The sequence below is a fragment of the Pogoniulus pusillus genome, chromosome 26 (assembly GCF_015220805.1).
Source record: "Pogoniulus pusillus isolate bPogPus1 chromosome 26, bPogPus1.pri, whole genome shotgun sequence".
NCBI classification, from domain to species: domain Eukaryota; kingdom Metazoa; phylum Chordata; class Aves; order Piciformes; family Lybiidae; genus Pogoniulus; species Pogoniulus pusillus.
The window spans coordinates 10,011,819-10,029,990 of NC_087289.1; the positions used below are offsets into that span (position 1 = coordinate 10,011,819).

General features: G+C 40.8%; 1 protein-coding gene across 8 annotated transcripts in view; it reads right to left on the minus strand.

Annotated features, from left to right (window-relative positions):
* The window catches only part of NLGN1 (neuroligin 1), a 529,256-nt gene that overhangs the window by 8,744 nt on the left and 502,340 nt on the right, over positions 1-18,172 (minus strand). For 5 of the 8 annotated variants that reach the window (XM_064164807.1, XM_064164806.1, XM_064164811.1 and 2 more), the window contains one exon: positions 2,495-2,707. In XM_064164807.1, the coding sequence (XP_064020877.1) occupies positions 2,495-2,707 (213 nt within the window). The remainder of the gene's footprint in view (positions 1-2,494; positions 2,708-18,172) is intronic. The other 3 variants (XM_064164812.1, XM_064164810.1, XM_064164808.1) reach the window with 1 other exon arrangement.

Genomic DNA, 18,172 nt, shown 5'->3' on the forward strand with positions numbered 1-18,172 from the left:
GCTACACACACATTAAATTCTGGATAAAGTAAAAGTGGACAAGTCCTCCAGCCATAAATGTATCTTAGCAAATGAAACTAAACATCTCTCCTTCTGCTGAAGAATGCACATGGAAATATTTCATAATAATCCCTGACCTACTGGATGGTTTCCCTATCCATGGCAGCAGGTTTAGTACTAGATGATCTTTAAGGTTCCTTCCAACCCAGACCATTTGGTAATTCTATGATATTCCTCCTCTCAAACCACTTGATGAAAAATAAACAGTGGTAGAAAAAAACATTTTCATTCTGCCACATAATACCTGGCAGAAACTGGTACCACACAGAATGGAGAACTACATATATAGCTGATAATGTGCATGATTATTATAGCTTATGGGCTTCAGACTGATGGAAAGAAGATTTCAATTTTCAGTTGACCATATGACTTTGTGACTCCTATTCAAAGTGTCACCAAATTAAATAATAATAATAATTTATATATACTCATTTCCATCTTCAGATCTCTTTCTGAAGATGGGAGCTGCTCTGCTTACTGAAAGCGCAGCTGTGAACAGCACCATCCTTAAATCTGCTGAATGCCTCCTCTCAACTACCACAGAATCCTCTCAAAAGGATAGGAAGGAAGCAAAGAGAGTGTTTGAACATACACATTATGAAACAGACTGGTTAAAAACATGAAACAAAGTGGCCTTAGAAAATGTAAAGAAATTTGAAAACGTAAAGAAATTTGAAAATGTTTGAAAATTTGACATAACTTTTTCTTATTTTAAGCTGTCCTATTTTTATTTTAATGTTGCTCTTTGTTCTTCTTTTTTTCTTTTTTTTTTTTTTAGTGTCAGGTCTAACCATCTCCAGATGAAATGTAGCACATCTGGGCACGTGGCACGTTCTTCTGCTTCAGCCAAATTTCAGTAAGGTATGGTTTTGCTTTCTTTTAAATGCATCCTCCAAATATTTAGTTTTACAATTGGATTGTAAGTCATAAGACCTCTTCAGTCCCTTCTCAAATCCTTTCCCTCTTCAGTCCCCTCTCAATTCCTTTCATGTGCTTTGTTGGCAAATTGCTGCCTTGGGTTCTCCAAACAAATTCTGCTGCTGGCAGAATTCTGGCTGTGTGTCAAAATATGACAGATGACTGTCCAGATATTGTACATGTGGCATTTTGCATTAATGTCATGTTACATCAAGAAGATCAAGATTAAGATTGTGAGAGTTAGAGAAGGATAAACCAGGTCTCCTCATTCACCTTTAAGCTAAATCTCTATGACAAAACCTAGGTGACCCCTCAGAGTCCAGTGTAGTGAGGTAATGCTTCTGTCTTGTTCCTATAGGTCAGTTTATAAATCTGTCCTATTTAACTGCAACTAGTTAAAGAGGAAGAAAAATTCTGATAAAAATCAAAGTTGTGGAAATAGACTAAAATTTAAGCCACAGTCCATTTTGCAGTAGACTTTTCTTGTCACAACTGTATTTTTAATCTCATTTCAAATAGTATGTGCCACTTCTGTTGATGTCAGTGGTCTCTGTATCATGACTGTGAGTAAACACAGTGCTCTCAATGTCTGTGGAATTAGTTTCTTATGATTGACCCCCATGGACAAACAGCAACATAAATTAGTGGAACATTGTATGCACGAGGCACAATGCACAATGCAATGTCCCCGTTGAAACTATGACACAGGTAAAAATGTGTGAAAACAGTGAGACAAAAAGTAATGTGATCAATAATCAATAGGCATGCAAATGAAGGGAAATGTATAACAATGTGGTGCAAAAACTATAGGGAAAAAATTGGGTCCCTCAAAGGGCATGCTTTTAATTTCCTGCTGTCTGCCTCAACTAAAGAGAAAAGGTGTTAGTTATGGAATAGGCAAAAACACAGAAGAAAATCCATTTGCAACTTGGATGCTTTGACAATTTTGGATCATGCATGCAAAACACTCAGCTATTCTTTCATTAGATGACAGCAAGTGAAGTTCATGCAGTTTCACACAAACGATTTCTGAACTAGGTACTTGTTTTCTTCACAAAAATAATAGTTTTAAGCATTTCAGCTGTTAGCCTGGAAAGAGAAACTGTGTCATTTTAGTTCTCTTTAAATTCTGCTCCTCAAGAGAAACTAAACAAGCCTTTCATGACTGCCTGAATATAGCTGACCTCGTCTACTGTGACTGACTGGTTTTCCAAAAAGGACACCCTTAGGTAGGAAAAGGGACAAAAATGATGCACCAAGAAAATGCTGTTCAGAAGTCTGCTATGAAGTGTTTCTACAAAGCTCCGTAGGAAAAAGAAGAAAGTGACCCAAAATTTAAACATGCACAGAAGAGCTGAGGGAGAAGGCAGCTTGTGCAGCCTTTAAAAAGTTTGCTTAGTGTTGAGCTGAACTCAGGAGTTCATAGGAACAAAGAGAATATACAGAGCATCACATAGTACTAATGGTGGTGGCATGCAGACACCAAAATTGTCAAAATTTGCAACCTGCATAATACCTTTGGTTGAATTGCTCCAACGGTTACCTTCAGAATAATGGGATAAAGTCAACAGATTGACGCATGAACCGCCTGCACCAGATCCAAAAACAGTTATTCTTAGTGGGTCACCACCAAAGAACCCAATATTTTCACTAGTCCATCGCAAAGCTTGGATTAGATCAAGGAGGCCATAGTTTCCTTTTGCTGCTTGGTCTCCAGTGCTCAAAAATCCTGTGAATGGAAATGAAAAAGGAAAGGGTTAGCAAGTGCTCTTCTGAGTAATCCTCTTGCAGACTTCTAAGTGAGATTTCAGATGTATGTGCCATTAGGCATTGTGCAACTGTATAATGCTTCATATTCACTGGACAACAATTTGCACTCTTCCTGAAACAAATTCTTTGGTATTCGCTCTTTTTCCTGTAATATATTAATGGTGGGAAGATGAAGGTACATCTCAGGCAAAGCATTGGTCAAAGTGTTAAAAGGTCACAGTGTATTGCTCCCCAAAAATTCCTGTTGACTGGAGTAAGCTTAAGAGTAAAGGTTTAGCAAATGTGCTGCAGTCATTTTGTAAGTGATTTGGTCAACTGCATATTGCATTTCTGTGCTTAGACACAGCCATAAACTTTGCATGTGCCTGAAAGGCAATGGTCATGCTGCTCTGCAGGCTGTGGCTGTGTCCTGGCAACACACCATCTTTCTCTTTAGTCACCCCCAAAAAAATATTGTTCAACAAGCCAGGTTGAACAATGTGAGTAGTTCTTATATCCCTGAGCTCCATCTCCTACTCCTAAACCTGAGTTTATTGAATCTACATTAAATTAATAAAGAGAATTTAAACTGTTTCCATGACCCTTTAACATAAAAAAATCTAAGAGGTCAGGAGTAATCCAGAGAGCACAAGAATTGCTCCCTCTTACTAACCAGCAGAATGTGTCAGGTGCAGGAAGTTTTGCTTCCAGACCTCATTTGTTGACACTTCCAATTTTCTCCCCTAATAAACAAACGTTTAAATAACACCAGCACTACAAAGTACCCCAGCACCTCTTTTGTATATCAAGCTGATTTAATGCTCACTAAATCCACAGTATAACTGTTGTCTAGTACATGCTTTGTAGGGAAATGCAACCATTACGACAATTATTTCCACATTAATTGGATATTAGTGAATCTTCTAGTCTTGTCAAAGTTCTACAGATTTAACTCTCTTGAGTGTAGATGGCCTAGTCAAAAGGAGTTTACAGTAGTTTTTCAGACAAATGGCTCTCAGAGGAATCCTACTGTTTCATAATGACAACAAAAGCAGCGTCTGAGACATTTCTAAGAAGATGTGTGAGCAAACATTTGAAAGTAAGACTTAAACACAAAGAGAGATGCCTGCCTGTGCCTATATTCACATATATCATGAACACATCATTTGTTTACTCTTATTAGAGATAGAACAAGAGGAAATGATCTCGGGTTGTGCCAGGAGAGGTTTAGGTTGGGCATTAGGAAAAAAAAATCTTTACTGAAAGAGTGGTCAGGCATTTGAGACAAGCTGCCCAGGGAAATGGTGGAGTCACAGAACCACAGAATTGCTTAGGTTGGAAGAGACCTTTAAAATCATCAGGTCCAACCATTAACCCATCATTGCCAGGTCACCACTACACTGTGTCCCTTAGCACCACAGCTACACAGTTTTTAAAGCCCTCCAGAGATGGTGACCCCACCATTGCCCCATGCAGCCTGTTCCAGGGCCTTACAACCCTCAAGGGAAGGAGTCACCATCCCTGGAGATGTAAAAAAAACCCCACATTTAAATATGGCACTTCTGGACATGGTTGAAAGGCTGTGGTGGTGTCAGGTTGATGACTGGGCTCAATCTCAGAGGTGTTTTCCAACCAGAACTATTCAGTGATTCTGTGATTCTGCTTTGACTTCAAATGGCAAGCTTGCACTTGGTATTCTGCCGTTTGTGTAAACATTTACACTAACAGACCCTCTTTGCTGTAGGCTGCACTGAAAGCTAATTGGCCTCACTGCCTCCGTCGTTGAGCTGTGCTTTGTTTAGGGTGAGCAGCTTTGTTCGTCTAGGTCAATCCTGATTTTTGTTACCATGGAGAGGGAACAGAAAAGTGGCATAAGGTGCCAGGCCAGCAATTCTCCTGCTTCCAGACCTAATGTACCAAGCTTAATGGGCATACTTCGTTCACTGTAGCTCTCGTAAATCCTTGCTCTGATATTAGACTTTGAAATAACCACTATTCTACAACTAAACCCTGCCACATTTACTATCTAGCTGCATAAAAAAGCAAAGTAGCATCACTGTCATAGAAGGACCTGCCACCTTGATAGCTACGGAAAGCCTAGAAAGGAAGTCATAAGTACAAAGAATTCACTCTCATTTTACTATTGCAGCTCAGTACTGAGTTGAGATGAATTTGAGATTATCTTGCTCTGCTTCATTCTCTTCCATTCTTCTCTGTGTAGCCAGAGGGGCTGGTGTGTAAACCTATGTGAAAGGATGGCCCCACTATAATCTTTCTTGCACAGCACTCAAGCTCCAGTAAAATGTTGTTCCCCCATAAAGAGTTTTTAAGGACACCGAGAGGTGATATCTTTGAATCTATGATAGCGAATCCAATGAAAGTTTCCTAAGCAGTCTCATGGCCTCTGTCAGCCTGCTTAGAGTTGAGGGATGGCACCAGAGTTCCTATAAATTCCTACAATGTGAAAATGTAGGAAGTTATGGGAACTACAGAATCCTGTGGCTGCACATGCTAGGAAAGTCTTCCCCTTTTTCTCTGTAAGTGTAGGACTGTGGAAAATCATTGACAAGACAGTTCATCATATTAAGCACATAGGTGCTTAAGGGATTAGAAGAATGATTGACACTAGTGGTCCTCAATACACAGACAGCAATGAAATGAGAGCAGTTAGAGCCCTAAACAAGTCCCTCTGCTTTCTTTGCCTTTCCATGGCTTCCAGATTCCCTTAACCTGGACAAGGATCTGCTCTCAGCAGAGCTGCAGAGTTGATTGAGTAACATTTTGTAGATTTCTCAAAATGATTCCAAGGTATTTATTTATTAGGAAAATAGCTGCTAGGCTTATAGCTGAGACACAATGATTGCCCTGAAGGAAAAAAAATGCTAACACTCAAACATCTGGGAAAAAAAAGTTGTTTTCTGTAGTCTGTATAACATCCAGCAATGAGGGAAGTCTTTGCCTGGAAAAGCAACAGATTAAAATAATAGGTAAAGCCTCAGGGCAATCCACTGCTGTTAAATGAGTTCACATCAAGCCCTGAAGCTTGGAGGGGAAATGGGAAATCCTTGGGTAACTACTGATCTACTGCTTTTAAAGAATCTTTGTGGAAAAAAAGATGTTTAAAAAGAGAGCAAAAGAGGAAATGTCTCCTGTTGCCAAGTGTCTCTCGTTGCCTTCAGTTCAGGAAATATGCCAGGAGGGGGAGCTTTCAGTTTATTAAAAAAAAAAAGGTATTAATAATATTCTCCTCCTTCATCTCTATTAGACAAATTATGACTTGTGTCCAGAGCAACAGCTCTGATGCAAAAGAAATATCTCACGCCTCCTCAGCAAGAGCCATGTTGGCTGACTTCCATATCTACACAAGATGGATGATTATTGATGTTGACTTTCATGACATGAAACGTTTCTATCTCATTTTTCAGAACCAGAAGAAGCCTGTTAATATCGCCACCTGTTCATGCCTTTCTTCTCATACGCAGTAGTATCAGCTGGGCTTAGAAACATTCAGACTGTCATGAATCAGAGCTAGGACTGATAAAACAGATGAGGCTTTTTTCCCATTTTGTAGCTTTTCCTTCCTAGCGAGAAGTCCCTCAATACGCTTAAAGTCATCTTCCCAAGCACCCATAGAGAAACGCTTTAACACACAGCACCGCGCTCAGTCTGTAGGTCTGTGGGTGTAAGTACTTATTCCTATACATCACTTAGATAAAACTGAGATTGCAACAGTATGTTTTGTCTTTATCCCAAGAGGAGCTTTCAGTACGCAATTAATAGGGGTACCATACATTTCTATGCATTTCCATGACACCAGCAGCACACTATCTAGCTATGGAGCTGGCAATTTTGAGTCACTGAGGGGAGCCTGCTTGTGCTGAAAAGGGCTTGTGTGTCTGAAAGCTTGTCTGTGTTTAAACTGTTTCAGCAAGTCTATTAAAATGTATTATCCCTTTCTGAAAATACCATCTTATTATGATCCTTGGATAGTCATCTCCCCAAGAACACTGCTATCATATGCTATCACCTTTTGCTCCTGTAAAAAAGGTGAAGTAAATTAGTCCTTATTTTAGTTATTCCAGGAAGACATTTACAAAAAAAGTTATTTTTTGCATTATTCTCTAAAAAGGTCAGATTGAGCTAATTTTGTTCCATAATTAAGTCCTTCTACTGGAAATATTCCAATCATCAGCTGAACAATTGCTATTTTATATTCTGAATGGAGAGGTTATCTCTTCTTTTATCTCCTCCAAAGGAGCAGACTCTAATAGAATTATGGAAGTAAGGATGTGGTCTTTTGTGAGCTTAAGAATGAGATTTATTAAGCTCATTTGGACCATTTCTCTGTTACATGTCCCTTAGACAAATAGGCAGAGCGTGCCACTCTGCCTCTATTTTGTGTTAAGATAAATTTTAATGCTTTATAGGCTTATCATATAATAAGTAATGGGCAAGGATTTCTGCTTGCTACTCAGATTTCTGCATGTCCTTTTCTTTCTTTCTTTCTTTCTTTCTTTCTTTCTTTCTTTCTTTCTTTCTTTCTTTCTTTCTTTCTTTCTTTCTTTCTTTCTTTCTTTCTTTCTTTCTTTCTTTCTTTCTTTCTTTCTTTCTTTCTTTCTTTCTTTTTCTTTCTTTCTCTCTCTTTCTCTCTTCCTTTTCTTTCCTTTCTTCCCTTTCTTTCTTTTTTTCTCTCTAATGTGATTCCAGCATTTTTGAATAGTAAATAAAATAACAAGAGTTGAGAAATTTGAAATACTTTGTTGAAAACCTTAGTAGCTAAAATTATTTTATGCTCTGGCCTAATTTGAACATTCAAATTAATGCAGAGGGGAAGGCCAAGACAGAATTTTTCCTCATGGAAAGGACTGTCACAGTCTGATGATACAGCTTCAGACAAAGCACAGGCTGGTGGCTACTAAAGTGCCATTTCACATCACAGAGAACCAAACCCTCCCTCTGACGAGTTCTGTCCATACAAGTGTTTCATAACCCAGCAATCTCTGTGGCTAGATGAAAGTAAGGGGCAGAGTGTCTTGTCAGACAAGAAAATAAAGAAGAAATAAATCTGCCTGTGAGAAAAGACACAGCAACAAATGCTATTCTAAAAATAAAGCACTAGAGACTATAAATCCAGGATGATGTGCTTACAGGATTTTTGGTTTGGGTTTTTTTTTCCAAGAGCTGTATTACTGAAAGTAGTAACACTTAGGGCTGTAATATTACTCACCTGTTTAGGCGTGTGTTAGACTAATTTAGGTATGTTTTCAATTACAAGGCCCTATGCAGTCAAACATCATCTCCTATTTTCTTAAAAGCAGATGTTAAATTGCACAAGTATAACTGCATTGCTGTGTAGTGGAAGAATACAGGACATATTTTGAGGGAAGAATTTATATTCCCCGTGGATTGCAAGTTCCTTGGTTAGGACTTAAGTTTGACACCCTCTATTAATATTGAATGATAATTGCCGTGTACAGAAAATTTCAGTTGCCCTTTAAACTTCTCCCTCCTCAGTTAGAAATGTGAGCAAGACAAGCAAATTTAAAGTGCTGTGGTTAAACTTAAAGAGCACATTTGTTTTCATCTTAGACATCTCTCTTGAATTCGCATCAGCTAACTAATCTGAATGAATTACGTGGGCAGCATCACTGTGAGCATTAATGTATATGTGATATTCATGAAGCAGAGGATACTGCTCCTCACTTTGCTGACCAGCACATCCTAATATTAATAGCATATTTTAGTAATGGATAAGGGGTAAGGTGACTAAAAGGACTAGGAACTTGCATAAGGGAGGCATAGGAGAATATAAACTAGCCAGTGCAAGAAGAATACCCTGTTGCAGACATCTGCAATATGCTGCTGCTCAACAGTCGGACAAGCAAGTCATCTGAAAATGCAGCTCAGTCAGGAGTTTGATAGCAAACTCATTTAATAGATAAAAAAGTAACTGCAAGATTAGCCAAGCATTTGTCTGTTTCTATAGCTATATGATACATACATATTAGTACTAAAATTAATGGTTTCAGAGGTAGAAGATTTTAGCTTAATGCCAGGAGCAGTACAAAGCTGCTACCATACTATGCAGTTTTCCTGGCTGGTTAATATATGTGAGACCCTGCATTTATATACAGATTTTGGGTTAGTTTTCTGTACAGAAGATAAATCACTGTTAGAATCTTTGCAGGTGGACATGCTGTACTTTAAAACAATTAGAAGACAAATGTTCTCTTGCTAAATATTTGTTAGCAGATGTACTTTGTCAGGTTGGATGGGGCTTAGAGCAACCTAATCTAGTTGATGATGGCCCTGCTCCCTGCAAGGTGGTTGGACTAGATGACCTTTAAAGGTCCCTTCCAAACCAAAACATTCTATGATTCTACAAGTCTGTACATTGCATGTATATATTTGCAAACTACTCATTTTTCACACAGAAGGTTATCTGACTGGTTACATAAGTTGGTCCAAAACTTACTTAGATTTTCCAATGTCATGCCATAAACTTTATCAAGACAAGTATCTTCCATACAAATACCCTGTGCTAATTTTTTCAGCCCCAAACTCTGTTTTGGAATGTGTTATGCTTGCATTTCTGCAAGTTCTGACTACCAAAAGAGCTAAATGTGTCATACAGCACTGGTCAGAGCAGCAATGGGGGCACCAGGAATTTTTCATATATGAGGCCAGTTTAATAGCAAATGTTTTAGAGGTGTGGAATGTGTGGGGACTTTTTTTACACAGACCCTTCCAGAATTGAAATCCACCCACTCAATGTAGCTGATTTAAATAGGACACCTCAAAACCTACTAACTTCTTTGTGTATAGTTGTTCCCACTGTTCACATACCTCAGGCAGTTAAAAAAAAAATAAGTGTGAAACAGTTCAACTATTTTAACTGTCTTAATTAGACTGTGGTACTGTAAGAACAGTACCTCAAGGTTAAATGTCTGAACAAGAAAATGTGCTGCAACTAAACTGAAAGAGCTGCAATAATTCATAAACTTAGCAAACTCTCAAGTGAGGCATCTGTAAGGTAGAGATGCTTAAAAATACGAACACCACCAACTTCCCTGGCCAGTGGTGTTGCTCCAGCAGTTATTCCAATTCATTTCACCAAAGTAAATCATTTGTAGAACTGAATCAGTAAATATAAGAACTTGTAACTGTGTCCTTTAGCATTTTGAAAGTATACATTTGGAAGTATGCGTTCTCTGCACCTAGGTCAGAATAAGCTTCTGCACCACAGCTCCACAGAGAAGGATCTTGGAGTCCTGATGCACAAGAAGTTCACCATAAGCCAGCTATATGTCCTTGTGCTAAGAGGACAAATGATTCCATGGGGTGCATTAAGAGTGTGACCAGCAGGTTGAGGGAGATTCTTCTTTCCTACTGCTCTGCTGCTGTGAGGCCACATCTGAAATACTGTGTCCAGTTCTGGGCTCCCCAGATCAAAAGAAACAGGGAACTACTGGAGAGAGTCTAGCAGAGCCTACAAAGATGATTAGGGGACTGGAACATCTCTCTGAGATGGAAAGACCCAGAACTCCAGTGCTGTTTAGTTTGGGGAAGAGAAGACTAAGAGACAAAATCGGTGCTTATAACTATCTAAAGGGCAGGTGTCGAAAGACTGGGACCTGACTTTCTTCAGTGGTGCCTAGTGATAGGACAAGGAGCAATGGGCTCAAAGTTCAACACAAAAAAGTCTGCCTAGACTGAAGAAAAAAAACTTCATTACTTGAGGGTGCTGGATCCCTGGAGCAGGCTGCCCAGAGAGGTTGTGGAGTCACCTTCTCTGGCGACTTTCAAAACCCACCCATCTGTGATCTCCCCTGCTTTAGTAGGGGAGTTGGACTAGATGATCTTCAGAGGTCCCTTCTACTCCCTGTCATCCTGGGATTTGGTGAAAAATGAGTGATCATGTCAAAACTTTGAAACAATGAAAGCTTTCACTTCTTTGCATTTTACTTAATTTATCCTCCCGTGAAAGGCAAAACAAACTGAAAACTGTAAGCAACAGAAGTCCTCTACTGCAATTTCTGTCTCTTAGACTGCAAAAGAGTGAAGTGTCTCACAGCAGAGCACTTGAATCCATTGGCAAAGATGCACTGGCACAACGTCACTGGGTGCAGCCCAGCCCCAGCACAGGCTAACCCTCAGACATTTCTGAAAACACAGGTTCTCTTTCACTGGCTGGATCAAAGTCCTTTAAATGAGAAAAGACAAAAAAAAAAAAAGAGTCCATATGAAGCCAGATTTTCTCCTATCCTGAAAAGATTATCCTCAACCATTACTGAAGAAAGGAAGTCACTTAGATTTACTGTGATGTTCTTGGCAAGTGTGCTGTAGATGTGGAAACAATCTGAGATTATAATTTCTAGCATTCTCTGAGGGCTGTGAGAAAAGGGTGACTCCTTTGGCCTTTTAAGTTTCAGTTAAGCAATTATAAAAGTCTGAGAGTGTTTTCAAAAGCTTCAGCTGCTTTTTCTTCTTGCAGCCAGTGGTTATTTCCCATTCTGCTTCGTCTGTCATGTCAGGACAGTTGTGGGCAGTCACTCAAATTCTGGCTACTCTTAGGGGGTGAGACATCATAGAACGGTCTGGATTGGAAGAACCTTTGATGGTCATCTAGGTCAACCCCTCCCTGTAGTCAGCAGAAGCATCCTCAACTAGACCAGGCTGCCCAGAGCCCTGTCAAGCCTCTCTTGGAGTATCTCCAGGGATACATCCATGTATTGGTGTTGTGTTTTGAGTGGTTCCAGGTTATCCCAGACTCCCTAAAGAAAAAAAACCTACAGAGACCAAGATCTACCCCAGGGGACAAACTAGTCACCCCTGGATTTGGTAATTATGTTCCTCAATCCCATAATCCTGCCAGCACTTCTGAAGTAAGCAGCAAGGTCAAGCCACTGTCTTTTCTTCCTGCCTTTCCAACTCTCCAGATGGATCTTTATCTGGGAACTAGGTAATTCTGCAGGAGGACTCTGAGGTAGGCCATGGCTTTCGAGGCCTGGAGCTGCTGCAGTGAATCTGGCCTGTTTGGGGCCAGCTGGGAGACAGTGGGGAATGGGAGAAAGTAGGCACTGGGGGGTTGCTGGCTTAAGTTTGCTTGGGGGGAAGGTTTTGTAGGAATTCTCATGTGTCCTGTATCTGGATTGGATGTTAAGGATTAATGTATGCAGTATCTTTTCCTGCACATTTTTAAACACAACCTTTCTGTATTCTTCCCAAATTCAGCGAGAGTGTTGTTATTTTACTGTCCTTTTCCCTTAGAAAAAGAGGAAAGTAAGAAAATCACAGAATGGTTTAGATTGGAAGTGACTTCAAAGATCATCTATGTCCAAGCCCCTGCCATAGGCAGGGACACCTCCCACTAGAACAGGTCACTCAGGGCCTCATCCAGCCTGGCCTTGAACACCTCCAGGGAGGCATCAGCCACAACCTACCTGGGCAACCTGTGCCAGTGTCTCACTACCCTCACTGGAAAGAACTTCTTCCTAACATCCAGTTTAAATCTCTCCTTTGCCAGTTTAAACCCATTCCTCCTCGTCCTGTCATTACAAGACCTTGCAAATAGTCCCTTCTCATGCCTCCTGTAGGCCCCCTTCAGATACTGGAAGGTTACTACAAGGTCGCATTGAAGCCAGTTGCAGAGCCCCAACTCTTGTAGCCTGTCCTCATAGCAGAGCTGCTCCAGCTCTCTGAGCATCTTCGTGGCCCTCCTCTGGATTCACTCTAACACTTTCATGTCCTTCATGTGCTGGGGGCTCCAGAACTGCACACAGGACTCCGTGTGGTGTCTGACAAGAGCAGAGTAAAGGGGCAGAATCCCCTCCCTTGCCCTGCTGGCCATACTGCTCTTGCTGCAGCCCAGCACAGGGTTGCTGTGTGGGCTGCATGTGCACACTGCCAGCTCATGTTGAGTTTTTCATCAATCCAGACCCCCAGGTCCTTTTCCTCAGGGCTGCTCTCAGCCATTCACCACCCAGCCTGAAGTTGTGCCTGGGATTGTACTCTTACAGAAAAAAATACAGCAATCAGTCCCTGTGGAAATCCATCTTGCAGAGGGGGTCATGGTATGGGCTAGGCCCACCCAAAGGAGCAGGTCAGTGTTTGTAAAGTACCGAGCTGGCTGCTTGCTCTGCCTGCAGCGTGGCGCAGTGTGGTGGTGCTTCTCTCCAGTTCCCCCAGCCCACGTGTCAAGCGTGACTGGTTGGTGGGTCACAGCTCCTGCAGCGTGTGGCAGGCTTGTCAGACGCAGGGGAATGGTGAGAATACAGAAAGTCAGATGGTTGTTACCACACTGACAGCTGCAGAGGTAAGTTTCACACAAGCAATTCTCTAAGCCTGTGGGGTAGCATTGGTGCTGGGGTGGGAAGTGTAAACTGATCCAGTGCTTTGCAGGCAGCCAGCATTTTGGCTTCAGCACAGGCAGCATGGCTGAAGGGGGCTTCAGCTGCCCTCTGCTTGTCAGACCACTACTCGATTACAGCCTAGCTGGTCCCAAATGATCACCCAAGAGATCAGCTGTGTTGCAGCTTATGATGGTCTTCACTGAAGAGTCAAAGTGTGACAACGATCTCAGAGATACTTTCAAAGAGTTATATAAGCAATAGCGCTAGGCCACCGGAAGTGATCTTTAATAATGATTTCTGGATGCACTGTAAAAGGGAAAAAGAAAAGGGGAAGGCAAGCCTAGTCTCAGAAATACAACTGCAGAATCTAATTTTACAGGACAGGGATATGTGCTGACACACACTGGAAAGCAGAAGTATGTCTTAGGAACTGATGAATGACATTTGGCAGAGGTGGATGCAAAGGGCAGCTGGAGTACATTTGATTTGATTGTCTCTCCTTTTTCTTTAAAATACGGGGGGAAATTGATGGTCTTTGCTATGGAAAAGAGGCAGGTATCTATGAATATTTTCATCTTTGAAACAATAAGCAATTCTGCTGCCAGCAGAGAACATCTGTTTAAATGCCTTCCACAAGGTAAAAATTATAGTTGTTAGTACATGGCTGAGTCATGCTCTATGAAAACTCAACTCTTAAAGTATTTTAAAGTTGCATTTTGGCTTTAGAATCATAGAATCAGTTAGAGTTGGAAGGGACCACAAGGATCATCTAATTACAACCCTCCTGCCAAGGGCAGGGACACCTCACACTAGATCAAGCTGTCTAAAGTCTCATCCAGCCTGGCCTTAAACACCTCCAGGGATGGGGCTTCCACCACCTCCTTGGGCAACCCCTTCCAGGGTCTCACCACCCTCATGCTGAAGAACTTCTTCTTAACATCCAGTCTAAATCTCCCCATTTCTAGCTTTGTTCCATTCCTCCTAGTCGTATCACTACCTTAAGATACCGAAAGGCCACAATAAGGTCACCTCAGAGCCTTTTCCTCTCCAGACTGAACAGCCACAACTGCCTCAGTCTCTCCTCATAGGATAAGTGCTCCAGCTCTCTGATCATCCTTGTTGCCCTTCTGTGGACACCTTCCAGCACAGGAAATGAACCACACTCTGTAACTAAGTAATACAACAGTAATACTCTTTTGAACCACTACCTTTGAGAATGTTAATAAAAGCAAAAATATAATCAAATGTCTTTAAAAGAGAGGATGAGCAAACCCAAATCTTATTATAGGATAAAGTGTAGAATAATAAGAATAAAACACATCCTGGTCCTTTCAAATATACTCAGCCAAAGCTCAAATGATAAGGAAAGACTACATGAGAGTGCAGTCTGTAGCCAAAGCCATACTTGACTTTCCTACTTGGCAGAGGAAAGCGATGCCCCGAGGGAGAGATTCTTGTCGTCACCAGGATTGAGTGCACAGCTGTTCCAGTCCTACTTACTTCAAGTAGTGCAATATGCAAAATCAAGTAGCCCACAGCACATTGCATCAAATATCTGTCCTTTACTGTGGTCTTTCAGCATCCTCATTTTCAGGAGCAAGATCAGAAATAAGGCATTAAGATGTGCCAGCCTGTCACGCAATATGCCCTAGCTTTTAAATTTAGATGATAACAATTAAAGGCAGCAGCTACAAACCTGGAAAGCATGTTATAGTGGAGAGTTAATGAATATCAATGTTCTTAATGTGCAAGGCTTTAAAAATCAAAACTGACCCCGTAAAAAACTTTGCTTTCCATTTTCCTTCAAGATTTGGGCAAAATGAGTTCGTTATCTCAAGTTATCCCAGATGGTACTTGAAGATCTTTTACCCAATCTAATTGAGAAATGTTTGCTATATAATGAGCTGTGTAATATGTGCAGCTCCTTAAAACTACATGTAGTCCAGATGCAGCTTTCAAAAGCATCTTTTAGGTAGCACATTTTAATCGATTCTTGCATGCCAGAGAAAACTTTTTGTGCCTTAGACCTGGAAATCATCTTTGCTTTGCAATGGTCACTCTGCTCGTTATAATGCTATGTGTTTTCAGTAATACCATGCAGCTTTTTCAGGAGTTTGAATATGTATATGAATGAGATGAAGGATGAATTTAATTTCACTAGAAGGGAAAATTCATATTTTAGAAAGGGAAAAAAATCATAATTATGAGTTCCAATGAGAGGGACAGCACGGTAATTTTTGATACTTCTTCACAGCATTGAGATGCGCAAGGAAGGACCAATCAATGCTAATATATATTCTACTAGATGATGAAAGGGAAGTCAGAACACTTCATGTAGAACTGTATATGTAAATCACCAGTTGGAAGCCTAGCAGCTATTTCAAAGTGCAATCTTTCAATCAGAACACAGAAATTATGGTGCTAATTTTCTATTAACTCAAATCTCCTTATCTGGAAATAAATAGGAAAGATTAACCATTGGACCAATTTACCAAGAGCTGCATTCAGTCTGTCATCACTTGCATTTTTAAATCAGATCTGGAGGCTTTCTTAATACATGACACTGTTCAGAGAAGATTTGATTCAGGAAAGTTTTATGACCAATATAATACAGGTAGAAGTCATACCAGACCATCACAACAATGCTTTCTCACTTTTGAATGCATGAGTTAATATATGAGTCTTAAATAATCAAGATCTGACTTCTGTAGCATGGTCAGTGCAGATAAACACTTCAGCTGTACTGGGAATTTAAATAAGTGTTGAGAAAGAAAAGCTTTATTTCTCAGCCTGTCTTCCTTCTTTCTCTCTTCCTCTCTTCTCATTTTTGCAAGGCTTAATCTTATTTAATCAGTATCAACATTATTCTTGGCGTGCTGTCCTTCATGTGAATTTATGGGCATGGCCACTCTGCTCTTTCCAATATACTTGGGGGCACACAATCAATTTATCGCTTGGCAAGTCCTGGGGAATACTGAGCAGTATTTTCAGCCCTGTGATGACAATCTGCCATGCTCTCTACAGATGCTGCGTGGTTGACCAACTCCTTGACATACCTGTGGCATCGCATCTACATCTCTTTCTTTGCTGCAATCCCACGTGCAGCGGTGGCACAGTGATTGAAAGATGTCCCTTTAAACACTTACAAGCATATTTGTCTTGCTGAAAACTCTGTATTTGTGGCTTCCTTAGCCTGTATACAAGAATAACTTCAGATTATATTAAAAACAAACAACAAAAAAATGTAGAAAAAGCAGCAATCCAGTTCCAGCTTAAACTGCGAAGTCAGGCATGTTGGAGAATGCCACCATAATTAGAGCACATCAGGTCATGTATCACAGCTTGTTATTGCTGCTGCTTTCCGTGTTTCTGATAGCGAAGGCACTGAGGAGACCTTGTAGTAGCCTTCCAGTATCTGAAGGGGGCCTGCAGGAAGGCTGAGGAGGGACTATTTGCAAGGTCTTGTAATGACAGAATGAGCAGTAATGGCTTTAAACTGGCAGAGGGGAGATTTAAACTAGATCTTAGGAAGAAGTTCTTTCCAGTGAGGGTGGTGAGACACTGGCACAGGTTGCCCAGGGAGATTGTGAATGCTCCCTCCCTGGAGGTGTTCAAGGCTAGGCTGGATGAGGCCTTGAGTGACCTGTTCTAGTGGGAGGCGTCACTGCCAATGGCAGGGGGTTGGAAGTAGATGATCTTTGAGGTCCCTTCCAACTAAACCACTCTGTGGTAGAGATGCTGATTTGTGCTTACCCAGAGAAAATGATTGATCCAACAGTGAGAAAGCTAAGAAATATAGCAGGGTTTCAACTTATACATGTTGACCTCTAAAAGTCTGTGGGCCAAAGATCACCAAGAGAAGCAAACCAGTTAAGACCAAAAGGAAATATACTTTATGAAGCTTGGGAGGTGGGTACAACAACAGTGCAAACAACAACCCTCATGCATGGACGCGTGCTAATGAGTTCTTTATACCATTTTCATTGCTGTTAGCTGAACAGCAGAAACATTTGTAAGAACATACATGCCTAGAGAGAAGCATCAAATCTGATTTTCTGGTAAATATCTATCAGCTCTGGTAAAATGTAAAGTAACTAAGAATTAACTGGATCACCATATGCCTGTTCCTTTCTTAAGCAGCAGCCTGCCTCTTTCAGTAGAGCTTTTGCTTTTTGTTGTGTCTGAATTTCCTGTTCCACAGGACAATATGCTTTATCTTTTCCACAATGACTCTGCTGTGCTGCAACACACGTTTTGTGTTTTAAAGGCAGGGAGCTGAAAAGAAGTCGTGAACGGGATGAAGGCAGCTGTTACAGAGACGGTAACTGCCATTTACCAAGAAAAATGATTGCTATTAAACTATTCCTCCCCAGCAGAATCCCGAGGGATTTGGCCACTGCTGCCAGTACAGTTGTTAAACAAAACAATAGGACATAAAATACATGTATTAATACTCAAATAATACACACAACTCCTGTACATCTCTTGAGAGTAGTTTTGTAAAATACTTGGGCATATGTAGATCCCTTAACTTTTCTAGCAACAATTGAAATAAATAGAAGTTGTCAAAGAATCATCCTCAGTCTGAGGAAATGGAAGGAAGGAATTAAAACCACCTCAAATCCACCCAAAGTTAATTGAGGCTAGAATCAGTGCAGCTTCATCCATTGCAATTCTGCATTGGCACACTTCAATTAAGGCATAACAAGAGTGCAAAGCAATTTACACTTATAAATTAGATGTCATCTGTGAAAAATCGCTGATTAACTCGAAGTAGGCTGCTGGAGTACCAGAAGAACAAATGTAGTACTCCGAGTTTTGCTTTTCAGTTAGAATCATAGAATCAACCAGGTTGGAAGAGACCTCCAAGATCAGCCAGTCCAACCTAGCACCCAGCCCAAGCCAATCAACCAGACCATTGCACTAAGTGCCTCATCCAGTCTTTTCTTGAACACCTCTAGGGAGGGCAACTCAATCACTTCCCTGGGCAGCCCATTCCAATGCAAATCACTCTCTCTGGCAACAACTTCCTCCTAATATCAAACCCATACCTTCCCTGGCACAACTTGAGGTTAGCAACTTGATATACCACA